Source organism: Hypomesus transpacificus, chromosome 18 (genome assembly GCF_021917145.1).
Source record: "Hypomesus transpacificus isolate Combined female chromosome 18, fHypTra1, whole genome shotgun sequence".
Lineage (NCBI taxonomy): Eukaryota > Metazoa > Chordata > Actinopteri > Osmeriformes > Osmeridae > Hypomesus > Hypomesus transpacificus.
The window spans coordinates 2,242,970-2,265,200 of record NC_061077.1 but is presented as its reverse complement, the minus strand read 5'-3'; the positions used below and the strand labels follow the sequence as shown (position 1 = coordinate 2,265,200).

The window sequence follows — 22,231 nt, the reverse complement described above, 5'->3', positions numbered from 1 at the left end:
TGCTGTACTTTATCCTTAAACTAACAATATGTGCATCAACCAGGATTATAACTGTCGTTAGTGTCAAATGTTAAAGGGCTCAGCATAAACCTTTGTAGAACACCTCAAAGCGGTTACGAGGAGTGAGAGGATAAGCTTTTGTTCATTCTTACTGTGTGTGTGTGCACACTGGAACTCTTAACTACTATCTGTCACTGTCTGTAAGGTTCCCTGGATATCACGGTTAATGTCAGCATCACTGAGTGTCAGCTGGTATCACTCAGGGGTATCTCTGACTGGTATATCTCTCTGTGTGCGAAGGCTGTGCGTTTTGACCCTGACCCTGCATCTGTCCTGTTTCCCACACCTCTCTCCCTTTCTGGCGTGTGTGTGTGTCTGTGTGTGTGTGCGTGGTCAGCCCAAACACCCAGATTCTGTGGTATGTTAATGGAATTTCGACTATTTGTCCAGGTCACTGTTGTTTGTGCCTTGCGAGGCGTCTCTGTAAATTCCCACTCAGCGAGGGAGATAAACACACACACACCTCCTGACGTCGCGACCCACACCTTGTAAGGTGAAGAATGTGCTGGACCTCTGGGGTGTGTGACAAGTCCAGATGTCAGATTTGCCACACTGTCCTAGTTACTCTAATAAATCACCGGTCAGAACTTTGTGTCAAGATTTTTTTTTCAGATCAGCAACACATCTCATATCCATTTGAGATTCCTGCATCCTGACTGCATAAAAGCAGTTGTGCATATGTGTATGCAAGGAACAAGGTGACGGAATAATAGCCTCTGTATGTATACATGAACATGTATGTTTATTGACAATGTGACGTGAACTAGTTTGTTTCTTCTCTTTCTCATGTCACATGCTTGTTTGGATGTGGAACATCACCTGATTGATGGGTTTCAACTCAGTGGGCTGGAGGGGCTCCAAGCCGGCTCTTCCCCAGGGAAGACCATCATTTAGGTCCAGAGAGAGAGACCACAGCCCTTGGTCCCCACTGTAGGGGCCACCTGTACGAAATGCCTGGCCAAAGCTTTGCTCACTGCGATGCGACAGTCTCTGGGAAGTTGGGTCTCAAACGTTCTGTATGGGTTTATAAGCCACAGAAGCCCAAGAAAACAATTCCTTGTTCGCGTAAATTGCCAGTAAATCTCCTTTGAATCTTTTGAAGCCTTTTAGCACCTCCAGGAAAGACACGGTAGAGTAGCCTCAGTCGCCTGGTAAACAATGATAAACAGAGCGATCGCTTGACACAGCATGGAGGCCTTCTCTGGAGGAAAACATTTATTTCCAGCTGCCAGTAGAACAATATCATTTCTGTTTTACAATAAGGTGTTGGCAGAACAGAAACATGTTTAGGAAACTCATCCGTCCCTCTGGGCCAGTAGATGGTTGTTTATCCTCTGGCTCCTGCTCTCGCTAAAGGGATCATTCAATCAAATATATTACAGCTTCATAGAGGCTTAAACTTGTATCCATACTGGTACACCAGGACCCAAAGCACTGGTATGATGTCATCTATGGGGAGTTTTAAAACCACAATCAGTTTTTGAGTGAGAGGCAGAATGGAAGAGGTGGGCTTTATTTTCTCCCCGTTTGTGATTGGGTTGTGTCTAGGCTTTCCCCTGACCCCGCGTTGTGCGTTCAGGGCTCGTTCCCTCTCTCGTGCAGAGTCTGTGGGGGCAGGTAGCAGTGCAGAGCTGGAGATGTTGCCCAATAGCACTGTGTGTACGCCATACATCACTCACACACACACACACACACACTCACATGCTCAAACACATGGATAGGTTGGGTCAGTACATGTGTGCGCACACGGTAACGCACAAGGATGGGGCGGAGAGTGTAAATCAATGCTGTGTGGTGCCAGGTATCTCACGAACATCTTTCAGTGGTGAGCCATGACTCCGGTGCCAGTGTACGGTTAACTAATCATGGTACACACCAACGCACACACACACACACACACACACACACACACACATACTGCACATACTTACAGGGGGAAGTTTGCTTCAAACCAGTTCTGACAGAGATAACAGAACATGTTGTGCCAAATTCATCCTTATATACGGAAGATAGGGATGGAGGGATGGCGGAGGGATGACGGAAAGATGACGAAGAGATGATGCCAGAGACCTGTAAATGTAAATAACTTAGTATTCATAAATGTCAGAGGTGTGCGTGTGAACCGTATATATTGTACATGTTTGAGTGTGTGTGAGGAGGGGTTATGGACCACAGTCCATTGCCATGGTGCTTTTACTTCACACACACACACATCATCATACCGTTGTCGTAGAATCACATTTTCTGCTAAGTGTTTAAACTGGGAGAGTTTATCACAGAATAAACAGGAGTCTAATGTGTTTATCAGACACTGAACCACACACATCAACAGCTGTTTATGACACAGAGGGGTCGCCAACACCACAGCATGCAACAACAACACTTTTCGTGGAAAACGCTCAAAAAGACCGCATGTGAGGGACTGTGATGTTCATCTTTGGGGTGGATTCCTCCAAACATGGCAACCAAACCCTCTGCACTCCAAGCTAAAGGAAGATGTTCTCTATGTCTCAACTGGGTGAAGGGGGGTGTTTGTAAAACCAATTCCCCAAGCAAACATATCAATAAACACAATTCCACTTAACCGATATAAATACTCCATCAAAAAGACAACCAAAATACATACACACACAAACACCATCCTCCAGCCGGGACTTGTAACCCTGGACCATGGCCAACCATTTTGATAACCACGCCATTGACCGTGAGGTTAGCCAGCCTCATGGCCTCATCACGTCCAATATTCAAGCTCAGTTTCACACAGTCCAGTACACCAACACATTGATCTCATAACTAAGACGCAGGCATCCTGATACAAAAAAAAGGCCTATGTTGATGACAAACAAGGGGGATTTCTAGGGCCAGAAAACATAAGCGAGTTAACTCAGGCTTGTATTTGGTTCGAAAAAGGGAAAGATTGCTGGCAGCTACGTCTTACTAAAAACATGTTTAGTTGAATCTCCTTTTCTGTTATTAAATTATCCCATTCATGCTAAAGTGTATTGGTGGAAACATTGAGGGACAATGAACGCACGGTTTCGCACCAGAAGAAGAGAGTCATATCCAGCTAACCCTATACACAGAAGTATAAATTAGCAAATATATCCTCTATGCTGTCTCACGATGATCCCGTTTCAAAGGGAAATATATCTTTAGGCATGCTTCTTAAGCTGATAGATCTGCTCTGTGATTCAGAGTTAAAACCCCTACTTCTCCCTTCCAGTGTTCTGTTTAGTGTCAGTCTCTTAATATGACTCAGCGTATAACATTCCTTATCCGTTTACATGCAATGTTGTGCAAGAATCACAGTATGTTTTCACGACCCAGAACACTTGAACACTGAACATTACAGTAGCCCTTCTTCTCAAGTGGGTTGAGTAGGGTTACATCTTTCCAACCACTGACCTCTACCACTGCATCCTTTACCCACACCACCACCCTTAAGTTCAGGTCACTTCATTCATATCATAAAGACTAGCATATGATTGAGAGCACTCTTCACACATTTCACCAAAAGTGCAAACACACACAACCACATAAATACACAGATAGGTCGGCCAAGTGGTTGGATGGACAGACAGGCACAAATCATCGTCATCTCATGACTATCACTGCCAAACTGTCTGCTCAGAGCGCCAAGTTAGATGTTCCATAAAATCACCAAGAGCCAATGGAGCTGCTAGCCCTGTTAGCTTTAGCCCCAAACTAAAGAGACCATTCCCATCCCCATCATCCCCGCACAAGCACCTTCTCAAGCCTCTGGGGAAGGCTACATTCCTGGTCAGCGGGGAGGGGTTATAGATGATGGCCAGGAGAGAGAGACTCTCTAGGGGAGAGGAGCCTATCGCACTCCTTGCCTATCGTGTGAGGCAAGGAGTGCAAGCATTAGAAGTGGGGCTCTCTGGAACTGTCTGGATGCTGGAGAGAAAAGAGGGAAAGGGTGAAGAGAGAGATACAGACAGAGCGAGAGAGAGAAAGAGAGAGAGAGAGAGAGAGAGAGAGAGAGAGAGAGAGAGAGAGAGAGAGAGAGAGAGAGAGAGAGAGACAGTGAGTGAGCGGCAGGAGAGACCAAAAAACAGAGAGAGAGATAGAGAGAGAGAGAGAGAGATAGAGAGAGAGAGAGAGAAGGGGATGAGAGAGAGAGAGACAGAGAGAGAGGGGGGATGAGAGAGAGACAGAGAGAAAGGCCAGAGGAGATTAGTCTACTTGAGTAGGCTCGATGAAACCCTTCAGCACAGAGACAGCACTCATAAAGCTGAGAACTGTCTGTCTACCTTATCATTGAGACAGGGAGAGAGGAGGGGCGCGGCTGCAATGCAACACAACAACTTTTTTCTTAGAGCACACACACTTCAATCCGACCTCGCCGGAGTGTACTGAGCGACATAACAACTTACGACATAAACGTGTCACTAATGTGTTGACTTATTGATGGCCTCCCCCTGTGTATGGCGGAGGACCACAATAGGAGACAGCAGAATCATGATGCACTTATAGTGTGGATGCTAACAGACACTGAGGCGCAGGGAAATCTCGAAATGCAGATTGCCTTGCGTGTGTGTCTGTGTGTGAGTGTGTGTGTTGTTTGTGTTTAGTTGCTGGTCGCTGTGACAGAGACAGATGGGGTGTCTGAGAGGGAAAGATAGCCCACCAGCCAGCTAGCCTCACACAGACACACAGCATGCACCCATCACATACACACACACACACACATGCACACACACACATGCAGACACACACATGCAAGCAGCATGCACCCATCACACAAAAACACACCTACATACACAGACACGCACACACAGACACGCACATACACACAGAGACAGGCATACACGCGTTGGCATCCAACCAATCATGTGGAGAAATTTAACTAAACCCTTAACACAGACAAATAGGTGTGGATAAAGCCTGTCTGGGGGTCTGGAGAAAATTGCCGATTCATCACTAATTTCAAAACAAGCAGATTAAGACAAGACTGTTGAGGTATTCAGATGGACTTATGAGATTTGCTGGAGTATACAGTCCACCAGTGTATGAGATTTGTGAGAGTATAAGAGTGGAGTGGTGTGTGTGTACTCTACAGCATGTCAAAGCAGTAACAAGCCACTACTCTGCCAAAATGTCAGCTGTCTCTCCTCTCTCCTTCCTCCCCTCTGTTTGTCTCGTTTCTTCCCTCTCCTCTATGTTTTTTTTGCTGTCGTTTCCCAACCATGATCCTTACTACGCTCAATCTCAAGCGCTAGACTGTGATTTAGGATTGGAAGTACACTGCATGGCAATCATTGGAGGGGTCACTGCCAGAATAACTGGAAATGGTTTCAGTTGGTTTAAGGTGTACAGAGCGCCCTCGGGGAGACGTTGGGTCTTGGTTTCCGGGTGACCAGAAGACCCTCTCGGCTAGTACGCCGGGCTATTAGAACGTTTGAGCGTCCCTCTCGCCACGGCGATAAGATCAAGGCATTCCGGCGGCCAGAGCAGTCATTACCCTGCTCCTCAGACCATAATGTCCCCCCATTAGAACTCCCATCGCCACGGCAACGCAGCTGAGGACATTTAACTCGCTACACAGCAGCCTCTCTGGGTCACTGACACGCACTCACTCACACACACACACACACACACACAAACATACAAGCACATTGCACAGACACGCTCACATGTTGTATACATGGATATACAGTATGTATACACACACAGGATGGAATGGCTAGATGAGGAAGTTAAAGATAGTGGTGTGTAACAGATCAGGTAGAGGGATCACTGAACCTCTCTCTCTCTTTCTCTCTCTTTCTCTCACACACACACACACACACACACACACACACACACACTCCTGCTATGACGAGTCAAACCTGTCTTGGCCAGACTCCTTCTGCTGACAGCAGGTTTCGGTTGTGTGTGAGACTGTCTGGAAGAGATGACTCCCTGCTGACAGAGCAGAGTCACAGCCGTCAGGACAGCCGGGCCACCAGTGGGCCATCAGGGAGTCAGGACGGCTAGCAAATCCTGCTGATGAGTCACTGTCCAGTGCTCCTTCAGCCAAAGGACAAAATACCACAATCAAGTTTAATGAGTCACCGCTCAAGTCTGTACACGCTGATATCAATACCAACACATTAATGCACACACAGAGACAACTGTGTGTGTGCGTGTGTGTGTGTTGTTCTACAGTAGGCTACATTGTCCTGACCCTTCTTGACCATCTCTAGAGTCTCATACACAAGACAAGAAACCTATTCTGTCTTGTAGTATTCTGGAGATTCAGCCTCAAACCAACTTGACCCTTTTATGACCAAGACCTACCCTACTCTAACCATGGCCCGTACAGATTACCTTTACACATTCACACACAATTACACACACACACACACACACACACTAACCTCTTTGGTGGCACTTCCAGTCAACGCTTTGTACCGAATCCTTGAGGTATGACATCGATCAACCTGAGTCAACAGCGTCATCTTGTGTCATAAGTAGTTTGCTGCAACACCACCTTCCGGATAGCACTCGCTGGAGTGAACTGAGCAACATAACAACTTACGACATTGTTCGTACCCTCTTTAAATAATTGTTTATACATAAATATATGAATATTATAGCCTATAAGTACGCTAAATACATTCACGTTTTCAGCGTGGTTTAGGTAATTTGGTTATGGTAAAACAACAAACTCCATGTAGCATGCATAAAAGATGATCATGCTAAGAATAGACTAGAGATACACATGAGAGGGCTTTAAACCTAAAAGACAGGCTGCAGATTCACAGCTCTAACGATTTATCTCAATCATATGCCCAAATAGTGGCCTGCTACATGGAGTAGGCTAAACTCCCGTTTATCAAGGGTATCCGCCCAGTTAAATTTAGGTTTCGTTTCTTCCTGGTATCATCATTTCCGAAGAAACTCATTTCAAATCACAGGGCGATTGTTGATATTTAGCTGCACGTAACTGTTGTGGCTTGATCGTAAATTTAAACTTTCAATCTATGTTGCGGAATTGATCCGTCATCTTTATACAACATGAGTGGACGGAGTATGCAGGCTCGTCGCCAAGTTGGACTGGAATTCATTGAATTCTTAGAAGAAACAAATCGAAGATCCATTACAGTCAAGCTCGAACTCCGTGACATCTACAACTCCGAATTCAGGAACAGGTAGGCCTGTCTTCCTCTTGGTGCGGTCAGGTCACGCTACTGTGTAGTTGTTTGTCTGTCCGAATGAAATCCAAGAAAAAAAAAGCTTTCTGTGGGCAACCTGAATCTAGTGCCCAATAAGGCTGCAACGCTCTTGTGTTCGTGTTTGTTGATAGGAAGGCTTTTGTGTTTTTTCTTGCATTAGCATAATATTTTATGACCTTTGTTTTTATCTAAAATGTAAACATGCACCTGTTCTGTCTTTTTCAACAGAGCTCCTGGACTCAAGGACCCAAACTTCAGTGGGATTCTGTATGCTCTAAGGTTGTCCCGAAAAGCCAGGATTTGCGATGGACAAGTACACTTCAATCCCATGGTAAACCCCCTCAAGATCTTAGTTCTTAATGATCATAAGTCTCATATATGCCACTCGTCACCCAGGCCCTTGACCGGCTTGGTTACGAGTAGGCCTACATTTTGGGCAAACCTGACAATGTCATCGTGATATTACGTTTCCCGGTGAACCTTGAACAACAAATGCAAACAGTCTGTGTTTACGTTTAACCTGTGTCAACGTTGAAATGCAACGTCTGTTTGGGTTTCATTTCCTGGGATATGAGGGCAGGTGTGCCACAGATAGCCATGGCCCGACTAATAAAGTCCCAGTGCCAGGAATGTCCAGGGTTCGATTGGTCCTGTCTTAGTCTTGTCTTCCTGTTGCAGATCAAAGTAGTATGGAATTTAGCTGAGGTATTTACTTCTCTCCCTTCTTTTATCAGGGTGTAACTAAAACAGCAGATAGCGCTGTCTCTAAACTTTAGAGAGACTGCTGTTTTAGTTACACCCTGATAAAAGAAGGGACAGAAGTAAATACCTCAGCTAAATTCCTCTCTATTTGCCTTTTGAGACCCATATTCCAACCTGCACCTTAATGTACTTTGTCTTTTTTGTAAAGATAGATTGTAAAACATATGATACAAGCAATTATGGCCATCATGTGATCACACCTCTGTGGCCTGCTGCACTATGCAGAGAGGGAAGTGAAGGCTTTATGTCAGAGCTGGGTTTCCTGTTATGGTTCCAGTGGTAAAAGTCAGTCTGCAGTAACTAGCAGGTACTCCATCAGGGACACCTCCATCAGGGACACTGACTGTCTCCCCACCTTCAAGAAAAGGCTCAAGATGCACTTGTTTTCCGGGAGTACAACGGCACTTAGGAATGCTTGGCTGGACCTGTTGTTAGTTTCCTCCAGGATCACAATGACTCTTATTCAGTGACTTGTTGCTCTTGTAGGTTATTTATAACGAAGTTGAGTCTTGTACTCGTTGTGAAATATTTTACTATTGATTGTTCTTCTACAGGTACAGTCCTGCACCTTTTTGTGGTTCATGTTGTTTTAATTTGTAACTTGTATAACTGCATGCTCTTATGGGTCTTCTCTTTTGGCACTTGTTTAGTTTTTTCACAATGTATGCTTTATGTTTTGGCTGCTTGCAATGTTTGGGACTACCTCGTTGTTATGATCAGTGACCTATGCTCTTTTGTAAAGCTCTCTCTTGGAAGTCACTTTGGATATAAGCGTCTGCTAAATGCGTAAATGTAAAATGTAAACTTGCAGGTGTCTGGCTGCTCGGTGGCTGCCCTCCAGTCCCATGTTCTTGAGTTGTCTTGTAATTGTTTCAGTAGCAAGTGACCTACGACTCTGAGATGGAAAGGTTCCCCCTCAGCTCTGGAAGTATGCAGGTGAACAGTGACATATGTGATCTCCACTGGGATTTTGGTGAACTACACTTTCTGGTCAAACCACTGGGAACGTTGACTGGTGTGTGGGTAAAATGTCAACGCATATACTGAGTTTCAAACTGTCTATATGCACTGTACTCTGTTGCAACGTACTGTGGCGTGGTCCTATGGTGGTGAAGTATTGTTTGAAACAAGCCCAGCCAACCACAGAGTCCTGAAGGACTGCAGCAGGCTGAGAGGGGACTGAGCAGAGGTGGTAAGCTGGAAGGGGACCTGGCTGGGATGTGACATCCTGAAGTCATGTCAACATCCTGGTTCATGATTTGGATTATATTGCCCCAAACTTCTCCCAGGAGATATTTTTAGAATCTAAAAAGAGGGACGGAGAGACATTCAGAGTGGCAGATTGAGGAGGAGACTAGAGAGAGAGCGAGAGAAAGAGAGTTCTGTGACGTCCTTATCCACCTCTCTCTGGCAGGTGAGGGCTTTTCATCAAGATCAGTGGCAAAGACCCCGCCCCCAGCCACCGCAGCATGGGCTATCCAATGGCGTGCCTGTGCAGAATGGAGTTTCTACTGACCAGGGCGCAGCCCCAGAGGTCTTGTCAGGGGTCCGTGCTAGGAGAGAACTAGCACATCGTCTCATCCAGAACCTGAAAGCCAACAGGTAAGCAGGAAGCAGACCCCAGACCCTCAGCGTATACTCCAATACATGTAAATACTCCTTCCCTGCTTTCTTTAATGCAATCTCTGATCTAATACAATTGGATGGTTAAATATTGAGATATGTACAAAGCAGTTATTAATTTAGTCATGTCAGATCAGTGTTTGAATGGAAGGAAGGATGTATTTCTCTGATTTGATGTTTTGTGAGTGCCCTACCAACCACCCTCACCTCTAACCCTCATTGCCCCATAACCTACCCTTTCCCAGGGCTATGTATATATCTGACAAAGGGGGGGTCACCATCACAACTGATCATAGTATGGAGGAGGGGAGAATTCGCATCTCTGTGGATGGAGTGACAGAGGTAAGGGTTAGAACCATGCTTGACCTCTGTGGTTTTTGCAAAACCTTGAAGGAACCACAACAAAACCAGCCATCAATGTGTGTAAATACCAAGGCTGACATTTGGGAGGCCTGTGTCTTAAAGTCACTCTCTTTATATTGTACAGGAAAATGCATAATTTGGTCTGGGCTTGAGACATTATTGGACTCACGTAAGTGCCGGCATTCCGTGCTTCCTCAGGTTTATGTGGTCAGTCTGTTCGTGGAGAACAAGGGTTCGGGCCCGGTCCACTTCACCTACTACTCTGCCCTGCACTGGATGAACTGCTTCATCCTGGAAGATGAGCACAAAGTCACCCGAGCCAACCCGCTCCAACTCCTACCTGGTAAGAGTACTCACACACACAAGCAAATATATACACAGCACAACCACAAACCTTTATGTGTACTGTACACACACAGTCATGCTCATGGATGGCGAGATGGTTAGACCATGGATGGTTAGACCGGATTAATATCAAAGTCCACACCCAGTGCTCATGTATGCATTCCAGGCCTTAGATGATTCCTGTCAATAAACTGGTTGGACCAAAAGCTTTCAGGAGTTAGTCATCTGTGAGTGTATTGTGAACCAGCTGTCTCCCATGCCTTGCTAAGGTGTTCGCTATGAGATCCAGGTCAAGTTCAAGCCTAGGATGGTCGGCTTCTACCCCGCCACTCTGGCCTTCGAGTTCAAGACAGACCTCCTGCCCTCCACCCCGGCCTTCCACATCGTCCGATTCCTGGAAGCCCAGTGCGTCACCTCCCTGGCAAGGGAGCTGGCCCCCACAGCCCCCTACAGACGCCGCCCCATTACAGCTTCCAACTCCCAGTACTTCACTGTGGAGGATGGAGAGCCTCCTGAAAGGTAGATAACACACACACACCCGATACCTGCCACCTACCACACGCTTAACTCTTCACCTGATATGGGGTTACACTCCCGTCACTCGATACATTCACCATCATCTAGTTTGGCGATCTCAGATATCCAGCACCAGTTTCTGTTTTTTCCTTTTATCAAAACCCCCCCCATCAAAATCACCTGTTTATCTGCTGGAGTAGTCATTGAGCAGTGATGTCCCATTCTGCCCCTGTAAGAAGAATGGGGGAAACATCTCTTAACCTCCTTTGCCCTCTTCATCCCCTCGTTCTCCAGCACGGCCAAGCTGCATCTGGTCCAAGTGGTCCCGCTGAAGGACTACAAGGTGCCGGCCTATGTAATGGAGCTCGTTCGTGGCAATAGGTAGGTCTTTCAGTCCGTCCAGTCATCCATCCATTCAAACTTAATCCATTAATTGATCCATCTGTCACGATAAAGATGTTTTACTGTATTTTTTTTAAATGGCTGGTTGGTTATTTACATTTAGTCATTTAGCAGACGCTCTTATCCAGAGCTGGCTGGTTATATGGTAACTTACTGAGTTGAATATAAGAGTAACTATTTGAGGAGTGTTGGAGGCTGGGCTTTGGGCTCCCACAGGTTGCTTCTTAAGAAAAGAGGCTTGGGAGAGGTTTGGTTCAGTTCAAATGCAAAGGTTCTTTAATGCAGCAGACAAGGAACATTCGCTGAGATTACTCTCTGAATGTACTGTGTCATCTCAAATAGATATTCAGATGCATCTCGTTTGAATGCTCCCCCTGCAGGCCAGTGTTGGAAGGTGCTCTGAGCTGGGAGAACTACTCTCAGAAGTTCCAGCTGCTGCTCTACCTCGAAGAGCTGCAGATGGAGGTGGACATTAAGAAGTACAACATGACCAATCAGCCCATGCACTTTCACCCCACCAATAAGAGGTTCCTGGTTCTCGATGTGAGTGGACGTGCGCGGCCCCCCAAACGCACACCCTAGCAAGGACGTGGCACACATTAACGTCCACACTGAGAGGGTACACATCAAAAGGAACACAAAGAGCAGGTGTTTCAAATGGGGCTGCACGCTCAGTGTACGCAGCAAAAACAAACACACAAACGCAGTCCACATTTCTGCTTTGATATTTGTTTTGATGTCATCTCTTTGTCATGCTCCCCCTCCCGTCAGGTGCCAGGGGTGTCAGAGAACCGTCCGTCGGTGCTCAGGGGGGATGCCCTGCTAGTCACCAAGACAGCCGAAGCATCGCGAGGCTCAGCAGGCCTGGTGAAATACAAAGGGTTTGTCTACAGAGTGGAACTGGAGACGATCCAGCTGAACTTCAATAAGAAGTAAGAACCAGTCAGCTAGACCTAACGACAAGGAATACAGTACGGTTGACATGTCTAAATTACTCGATCTAATCAATTATTATAAATCTATTTATTTCTCACACCTAAGTTTCTAACTTTTAGTGTTTTTATGCAACATGATGTTGATGTGTTTTTAAGAGTTTAATTCAGTTGTGTGGCTGTGTATGTCTTTAGGCTGTTGGCAAGCTTCATAGATGGAATGCAGTTCAACGTTGAGTTTACAGTTAGCCGCCTTATAACTCGCCTCCAGCAGAGGGCAGTAGAGATGGCCTCCCAATACAAGCTGGGGGAGGTGCTGTTTCCTTCTGAGAAAGACTCCGTTCCCATGCCAGACCTCCCTGATCTCAGGTCAGTTTCTGAGCTCCTCTACGAAAGTTGGGTTTGATACCCCGGAAAGACCTCCTCCACCAGTTCTGCTCTCCTCAAGTTGCGGTTATGGCAACCAAAACAGTAACATCCCCTAGATTTTCGCAGTGGTTTCATTGTGTCCTTATATGGATCAACACAAAAGAAAGAGCTGGAAAAAAGGGTATTTTATATGCAGCCTATGTGCTCCCGTGAGACAGGCTTAATTATGGCTTTTGCGCCCAGATTCAGTTATCTACATTAAACTCCGCCCTCGTCTTTCATAATGTCTGCCCAGGCTTTACGACGCGAAGCTGGAGAAGAACCCAGAACAGCTCAGAGCTATCCAGAACATTGTGGCTGGCTCCTCCAGACCTGCTCCTTACCTGGTGTTTGGCCCACCAGGAACAGGTAAGATGTGTATGAAAGGTTATCGTAATTTCTTATGTTTTAGACCGTATATGTAAAGGTATTAAATGATCCTCCAATGAATGCTAACAATCAAATGTGTGTGTGTGTGTGTGTCACTCCCAGGAAAAACGGTGACTGTGGTGGAGGCCATTAAACAGTTAGTGAAGACGAACAGCTTCAACCACATCCTGGCCTGTGCTCCGTCCAATAGTGCGGCAGATCTGCTGTGTAAGAGGATTGTAGAACACGTTGACAAGCGGCTGGTGTTGCGCATGTACGCCAGCAGCCGCAACCCCTGGGACGTGCCTGAGGAACTACTGGTCAGTGCCTGTCTCTAATCTAAACCACCATTGGTCCATTAGTCTGTAATCTGAGTCCTTATTGGATGTTGTTGGTTGCCTCTCACTGATGTCTGTTGTGTGTTTGTGTACGTGTAAATAGACGTGCTGTAACCTGGATGAGGACGGGGAGACCTTTGTGTTTCCCTCGAAGGAGAGTCTTATGGAGTACAAGATAATGGTCACCACCCTAGTGACTGCTGGAAGGTAGACTCAGGCTAACTGCTAATGACATATTAATGAAGCACTTCCCTAGCCACCAATGCTAACTGATGTGTGTTACCTGTGCTTCACATACACCCATAGAACTGCCCCTCATATATTTCCTTTAGCCTGAATGCCAACAGTGGGTGTTTGCATCTTTCAGGTTTGTGACTGGAGGAGTGCCCCAGGGTCACTACAGTCATGTGTTTGTAGATGAGGCAGGACATGCAGTGGAGACAGAGTGCATTATTCCCCTGGCAGGTAAGATTGGAGGAAAAATGCCTTATTTTATTTATAAGTTAGAAGTAATGATGATGGTTTTAGCATCATCTCTCTTTTAGCAAGCTCTGTGACTCTACTGGGTATCTTGTGTGTGTGTGTGTGTGTGTGTGTTCTACATGTAACTCTACAGGACTGCTCCAGCCTGGGTCAGGTCAGGTGGTTCTGGCTGGAGATCCCAAACAGTTAGGACCCATCCTGAGATCTCCTCTGGCCATCAAGCATGGGATGGGTAAGGAGTTACCTCCACCACACAGAGCATGACACATCATATTACCCTGTTTGTCAGTTGTATGTGATAAACATCACATTTTCTGTCAAGCACAGTTTAGTCTGGCAGCTGCAGACTCACTGGTGTTGACCTCGTTCTACCGGCAGGGCTATCTCTGCTGGAGAGGCTGATGAAGGATGTGTCGCTGTACCAGAAGGGAAGTAGAGGGACCTACAACGACCGCTATGTTACCAAACTACTGCGCAACTACAGGTATGTGCGCTGTAGCACTTACATATAGTACATGCTGTTCGCTATATATGAATATGTGTGTGTAACCGAGTTGAATTAATTACATTGAATTATACACCTTCCACCCAAGCCATCAAATTGCTACTGCTATTTTTGGTGGCGTTGCTTGCTAAAGCTGTGTTTATGAAAGGGGGTCATGTGTGCGAGACAGAGTTCAATCCGCGATGTGGGCAAGGCAGGGAGGAAGCTAAACTGGCGAGCGATGATGCATTCATACGTCCCCCTATCTCTTCCAGGTCTCATCCTGCCATCTTGAAGATTCCCAACGAGCTCTTCTACGATGGAGAGCTCCAGGTGTTCGCCGACAAGATTGTTCGCAACTCCTACTGCAACTGGGAACATCTGCAGAAGCAGGTAGGTCACATCACACATACACACACACACACGCTTACACACATGCACAGCATTAACCTTTCTTTCTCTCATCTCTTTCCCAGGGTTTCCCCATAATCTTCCATGGAGTAACTGGTCGTGATGAGCGTGAGGCTAACAGCCCCTCCTTCTTCAACGTGGCAGAAGTAGAGATCCTGATAGAATACTTGAAGAAGCTCTTCCAGACCCAGGGCAAGAAAGGCCTGGCAAAAATCAGCCCCAAGGAAATCGGGATTATTGCCCCATACAGGAAACAGGTGAAAACTGTGAACAGCAGCGCAATCTCTTGACTTCCGTTCAAATGTATATATTTCTCAGACATTAGGTCTTTTTCATTAAACGTATACCTAGGCTTGTGTTCACAGATGCGAACCTATTTATGTCTAATGATGTTTGTGTATGTCTTATAGGTGGAAAAGATCCGCAAGGCCATCAAGATAGTGGAGAAGGAGCTTAAGATGAACTTTAAAGACTTGAAGGTTTTGAGAACATTTTTAGGCAACAATTTTTTATCGAAAGCTAATTGCCATCAATGAAACTTTAAAAAAGTGTGGTGCCTTTTGTGTGTGTGTGTGCGTGTGTGTAGGTGGGCTCAGTGGAGGAGTTCCAGGGACAAGAGAGGAAGGTGATCCTGGTGTCAACAGTTCGCAGCTCCCATGAATACGTCAAGCTAGATCAAAAGTTCAGCCTTGGCTTTGTCAAGAACGAGAAGGTCAGAACTCATCCCTGTACTCACTCATGAGCGGAAATGCCGTAACATAGACGCACACACTACAAGACCACATACAGATACTTGAACGTGTGTGTGAATTGTGAAATGTGTAAATTCACGTACTCACTCGTCTCCTCCCTTCACAGAGATTCAACGTGGCAACGACACGAGCCAAGGCCTTGCTTGTTGTGGTGGGAAACCCCATAGTTCTGAGAGAAGACCCTATATGGGGCAGGTGAGTGATGTAACTAGGCCTCTGGGTTCCGTGTTTGAATCCATTACTTTGAGGGTCATCTCCTGATTGTAACTCCAACCTGGCAGCACCACAGTCTCTTCTTGGTTTGTATACACATCGCCTTTTCACCTCGTGTCTCTCTCTTTCAGGTTCATCCAGTACTGTGAGGATCAAGGGACTGCTGCTGCTTTTTACTGTCACGCCATGGAGGAGGAGGAGGAAGTGCTGGTGGAGAGACTGGCTGCTCTCTACCTTCAAGCAGAGCCTCAAGGTAACAAACACACACAGGCTGGCTCACGCACTGACACGCAGTCACAATCTCTCATGTAAATAGATTGTTGTTCTCAGTTAACTTCAGTGATTTTTTTTTTCTCTTTCTCTCTTTTTTACTCTCTTTCTCTCCCACAAACATGGCCCCTAGTGGACACGGAAGAGAGTATGACTCAGCAGCTTTTGGACCCGGAGTGGAGAAACGAGGTGTGAGCCCATGGCACTCGGGAATCGTTCCAGAACACACACACACACTCATCCACAACCAGTACTCCTAGGAAGGAGGGAGTGTGTGGTTTTAGTTTTGGAGAGTGGACTCTGACTAGACTGGACTGAACTGGAATGGACCCATCCCGAAGACTATGGAACATGACAGCCTAAAGAACTTCGGAATCCCATTTTTCTCATTAGAGTTTATTTCTTCTGATATATGTCAAGGTCTGAAGCCCTCTGGAATGTTTTCACTTTTCAGAGAATCCCTCTGCCCTGCCTTTAAAGTGGTCTCTTGATCCAGTGGTTTCTTGGATGCCATTATCTTACAGTTTTCCGTGTCTTAGCCAAAGTGCCTTTCATGACCAAAGCCCTTCAAATTGAAAAGTACTTGGACTTAATGGAGATGATTATCAGCACTTTGTTGGATGAATTATTTTGTGATTAAATGGAAGTTGAGCTCACTGTGTTAGGAGTTGTTGAGTCAATCTTTTATCTTCCTCACAAGGTAGCGAAAGGTGAACACTGACCTTTTAATGAGGGCCGTTTAGGAAATAATTCAGACTGTCCCCACACAAACCCATATAAAACACATACACATTCACATGTGAAATGTTTACACACATTCATACTTACTGAACATGTACATACACATACTTAGGTTATAAGTTTTTTTTCAAAAGTATTTTTTTAACTTTTTTAAACTAGTTTTCACATACACAGGGAGAGGAGGAGTGTGGAGATGAGAATAGAAGACTGTAACAGAGTAAAGCAGAGCACATGCAATCCTCATCAAGTACTCATCAATGTTGCAAAACTTTTTTAGAAAATATTGTTTCAACTTTTTAGCATTTTTTTTTTCGACCTTTCAAAACGATCAGAACATTTTTCTAAAAGATAATTCAAATAGAACAAAAATAGACCAGATTTCCCTGGAGGCCTGAGGAGAGTGCGGCTCCCTGCCGCGCCCAACGGAGACGCTGTCTCGACATCTGAGCATAGAGCAGCGACACATTCCCCTACGAAAGGGAACACAGAACCAAGGGTGGAGATCGGGGAGGCAGCAGGATCAGGATGACTGTGAGCATCTGTCGCACTAGCAATGCATATGCTGTGATACCCTGCTATGTATCCCGCCCTGCTAGAAAGTGTGCCCTAACAGCGTCATAATGACGAGTTGCTAGTGACGCACTAGGTCTTATAGGCTCCTGCGTGAACCAGCTTCGTTTGATCCCCACCCCTGTATATTACAGTCTGGCCATTTACATTATAAAGCAAAACAGTGATGCTGGTGATGTATGTTACCGTGATCATCATGTATAACACATTTCATCTGTACGTCAGTCTTTTACACTGAAAATACAGGGGGAACAGATTTCCATCCTCACCTCCTCCATCACCATCTGGTGCGCTGCTGCCACTGCCAAGGATAGAGCAGGCTGCAGTGTATCATTCGCACTGCTGAGAAGGTGATCGGCTGCAATCTGCCTACCCTCGAGGAACTGCACACCTCGAAGACCCTGAGGCGAGCAAGAAAGATTGTGGCCGACTCCTCCCACCCTGGACACTCACCTGTTTCAGTCACTCCCCTCCGGCAAAAGGCTGCAGTCCATCAGGACCAATACCACACGCCACAAAAACGTTTCTTCCCATCCGCTGTTGGCCTCTTCAACAAGGCCAAGGGTTCACACTGACTTTAAATGACTTTAATGTCTTTAAACACATTGCAATTTGCACTACAATACACAATTTGTATATTTTGTACCGTTTGTATTTTTTTAAATACTGACAATATTTTGTCATTTTGTATTTTAACCCTATTTTTATATTGTAAATGATGGCAACTTAATATTTTATTGTATATTTTATTTTAATTCTCAGTATTGCTAGTCCATGTACCTTTAGTATAGTTAGATCTCATATTTGCTTTGGATAGAAGTGTCTGCTAAATGAATAAATGTATTACAACATTTTAAGATTCCTAAATGTTTCATGTATGCACCTTCCTGCCAAAGCAAATTCCTTGTCTGTGCAAACTTTCATGGCGATTAAAACCCTTTCTGATTCTGATTACAGTCTGGCCATTTATAGGGCAATACAGTGATGCTGGTGATGTAGATAGTTTACTGTGATCATTATGTATAACAAGTTTCATCTATACATAAGTTCTGATTCTGATTACAGTCTGGCCATTTATAAGGCAATACAGTGAGGCCTGAGGAAAGTGGTTCCCCCTATATATTAGAGTCTGGTTATTTATAAAGCAAAACAATGATGCAGGGTATGTTACTGTGATCAGTATGTATAGCTAGTTTCATCTATACGTCAGTGTTTTACACTGAAAAAAATGGCAAACAGATTTTCCTGGGGGAACATATATCCCTGGAGGCCTAAAAAAAGGTTTTGAAAGCTTAAGCAGTTACAGTGGGGTCACATATTCTGACGGCTGTCAGATATAAAGACCTCTGTGGTACTGGCTCCGCGAGGAATCCAAATCAGAAAACATATGTCCAAATTAGTGTGAAGGGATGACATAATTACACCAAACAATCGTTTGAAGTTTTAAGTCCTTTGAGAAGAAGTTACGGTGGAGTCAAACATTCTGACGGCTGTCAGAAATGGTGACCTCTGTGTTATTGGCTCTGTGATGACTCCAAATCATAAAATATGGGTCCATATTAGTGTGAAGGGATGATATCATTACCCCAAACCATCGTTTGAAGTTTTAACTCCTTTGGGAAGCAGCAACGGTGGGGTCACACATAATTTCAATCTTGTTTGGGGGGTCACACGTTCTGACGGCTGTCAGAAATGGTGACCTCTGTGGAACTGGCTCTTTGATGGCTCCAAATCAGAAAAATATGGTTCCAGATTAGTGTGAAGGGTTGATAAAACTACCGCAAACAATCGTTTGATGATTAGATTTCTTTGGGAAGCAGTTACGGTGGGGTCACGGATAATTTCGATCTTTTTTATTTGATTTTTTTGGGTCACACATTCTGACGGCTGTCAGAAATGGTGACCTCTGTGTTATTGGCTCTGTGATGACACCAAATCAGAAAATATGGTTCCAGATTACTGTGAAGGGATGATATAACTACCACAAACCATTGTTTGAAGATTTAACTCCTTTGGGAAGCAGTTACGGTGGGGTCACACATTTATTGGAGGGCTTTTTTCATGGGTCACACATTCTGACGGCTGTCAGAAATGGTGACCTCTGTGTTATTGGCTCTGTGATGGCTTCAAATCAGAAAATATGGTTCCAGATTAGTGTGAAGGGATGATATAACTACCGTAAACAATCGTTTGATGATTAGATTACTTTGGGAAGCAGTTACGGTGGGGTCACGGATAATTAAGATTCTTTTTTATTTTATTTTTTTGGGTCACACATTCTGACGGCTGTCAGAAATGGTGACCTCAGTGGAACTGGCTCTGTGATGGCTTCAAATCAGAAAATATGGTTCCAGATTAGTGTGAAGGGATGATATAACTACCACAAACCATCGTTTGAAGATTTAACTCCCTTGGGAAGCAGTTACGGTGGGGTCACGGATAATTTCGATCTTTTTTTTGTTTGTTTTTTTTGGGTCACACATTCTGATGGCTGTCAGAAATGGTGACCTCTGTGGAACTGGCTCTTTGATGACTCCAACTCAGAAAATATGGTTTCAGATTAGTGTGAAGGGTTGATATAACTACCGCAAACAATCGTTTGATGATTAGATTACTTTGGGAAGCAGTTACGGTGGGGTCACGGATAATTTCGATCTTTTGGGGGGGGGGTCACACATTCTGACGGCTGTCAGAAATGGTGACCTCAGTGGAACTGGCTCTTCGATGGCTTCAAATCAGAAAATATGGTTCCAGATTATCGTTTGAAGTAATGGTTGGGTACATATTCTGATGGCCGTCAGATATGGTGACCTCTGTGGTACGTTTGAAATGGTATGGTTTCAAAACCTTTTGTAGAATTTATTTTTCAAATATTTTACATCAGTCTTGTACCCTTGGAACAGACTTCTCTGGAGACTGAGGAAAGGGATTTCCCCCTGTATATTAGGGTCTGGCCATTTATAAAGCAATACATTGATGCACAGTATGTTACTGTGATCATTATGTATTGCAAGTTTCATCTATACATCAGTGTTTTACACCGAGAAAACAGGTGGAACAGATTTCCCTGGAGGCCTGGGTAAAGTGGTTCCTTCTCTGTATATTACAGTCTGTCCATTTATAAAGCAACATTGTGATGCTGGTGATGTAGGTATGTTACTGTGATCATTATATATAACAAGTTTCATCTATACATCAGCCTTTTACACTGAGAACACAGGTGGAACAGATTTCCCCGGAGGCCAGGGTAAAGTGGTTCCTCCCCTGTATATTACAGTCTGTCCATTTATAAAACAACATTGTGATGCTGGTGATATAGGTATGTTACTCTGATCATTATATATAACAAGTTTCATCTATACATCAGTCTTTTACACTGAAGACACAGGTGAAACTGATTTCTTTGGAGGCCTGGGGAAATTGGTTCCTCCCCTGTATATTACAGTCTGGACAGTCTTTTACACTGAGAACGCACGGGAAACACACTTCCCTGGAGGCCTGAGGAAAGTGGTCCCCCCCCAGTATGGGGTAGGCCGGATTCATCTCCCATGTGTGACTTTGGGAATACTTCTTCACAAACCAAGTGGTCTCCGACTCCTAGTATGGGTTTAAGACCATGACAAGTGTTCTCAGTGTCACAGACACTAGATTTAACTCCTTTGGGAAGCATTTATGGTGGGGTGAAACATTTTTGGAGGGCTTTTTTCATGGGTCACACATTCTGACGGCTGTCAGAAATGGTGACCTCTGTGGTATTGGCTCTGTGATGACTCCAAATCAGAAAATATGGTTCCAGATTAGTGTGAAGGGATGATATAACTACCACAAACCATTGTTTGAAGTTTTAACTCATTTGGGAAGCATTTACGGTGGGGTAACACGTAATTTCGATCATTCTGTGCTCACAGTTTCACATAAAGCGCCATTCAAACTCAGATCTGATCCTCTGACTCGGAGGAAACGTCTCTTTGTTGTCTGAGGAAAGTGTATGAGCGATTTCATGTCAGACGGCAGAAGTTTTTGTGATTTTCGTGAAAATACTTTTTTCAACCTTTCCAAACTTTTTCATGTGTGAATTGAAAGAAGAGGAAAGGACAGAGGAGGAGAGGGGAACAAGAGGTTTAGAGCAGAATACAATAGAGTAAAGCAGAGTCCTTATCAAGTCTTCATCAATGATGCAAACTTTTTTTCAAAAATATTTGTTAAACATTTCGAAACATTTTTCGAAATATGACTTCCGGATATACTGAAATGCATAACAGATATAGTGACAATATTCTCACGCCCTTATATTCTCAAAGCTTCTTACTCATCCTTGACTTGAGCGTTTCATATGAGTGTGTGAATGTGTTTCACATGCGTCTGTCCGAGCATTTCAAATGTAGGCCTATTTATAGCCTACGTTTTCAGTAGCATGAATGCGTGTTAACGTTTCATATATGAATGTGGATGTGTTTCATATGTGTTTGTGTAAACGCAGTCTGAATTATTTTCTAAACGGCCCCTAATAAGTAATAACCTTTCACCACCTGCCTATCAACTCAGACCTTTGTATCATTCTGATAGGATTCGTTTTTTCTCCTATTTCATCTATTCTATGGATACACAGCAGCTCTGAGACCCATTTATCTTGCTTTTCATATTACATTAATTGTGGTGGTTTGACTGTTAAAGGTCGCTTTAGGTATCGTTATTGCTCGTTGCAAAGTATCCATGGTAGCAATGTTTATTGCCAGTAGAGGGAGCTAACATACTAGATAACTGTTCTCCGTTCTCCATATATTCCAAATGTAGGCAATTTTGTCGTTAAAAACCATCGTGAAAAGATCATGGGATGATAAAATATATATACATATATTTTCCATTTATATTCCAAAATCATAACAAATTACATGTGACAGCCTACCTATTATAAACATTGAGAATCATTAAATTTCACGTTCTGATCAAGTTTGGTGTATGAGCCTATGACACCCACTGCTGCTGTCAGGACAACAAATTCACTGTA

General features: G+C 44.5%; 1 protein-coding gene and 1 long non-coding RNA gene across 2 annotated transcripts; one reads left to right on the top strand and one right to left on the bottom strand.

The window, feature by feature from the left end:
• Positions 1 to 891: 891 nt before the first annotated feature.
• Positions 892 to 6,823, bottom strand: LOC124480625. Its single transcript, XR_006957557.1, has 3 exons — positions 6,444 to 6,823; positions 5,913 to 6,093; positions 892 to 2,130 (listed from the first exon to the last, which is right to left on the bottom strand). It is a non-coding gene; the product is annotated as an uncharacterized LOC124480625 (long non-coding RNA).
• A 131-nt stretch (positions 6,824 to 6,954) lies between these two features.
• LOC124480617 (putative helicase mov-10-B.1) lies at positions 6,955 to 16,573 on the top strand. The gene is made up of 23 exons (XM_047040111.1): positions 6,955 to 7,217; positions 7,470 to 7,572; positions 9,418 to 9,605; positions 9,872 to 9,968; positions 10,188 to 10,332; positions 10,604 to 10,853; positions 11,145 to 11,231; positions 11,633 to 11,795; positions 12,024 to 12,184; positions 12,380 to 12,553; positions 12,849 to 12,961; positions 13,085 to 13,281; positions 13,403 to 13,506; positions 13,667 to 13,764; positions 13,916 to 14,014; positions 14,161 to 14,266; positions 14,542 to 14,659; positions 14,743 to 14,934; positions 15,088 to 15,156; positions 15,264 to 15,389; positions 15,536 to 15,624; positions 15,774 to 15,895; positions 16,046 to 16,573. The coding sequence occupies exons 1-23, from the start codon at positions 7,084 to 7,086 to the stop codon at positions 16,105 to 16,107; spliced, it is 2,997 nt and encodes a 998-aa protein (XP_046896067.1). The 5' UTR covers positions 6,955 to 7,083; the 3' UTR covers positions 16,108 to 16,573.
• The last annotated feature ends 5,658 nt before the right edge of the window (positions 16,574 to 22,231 follow it).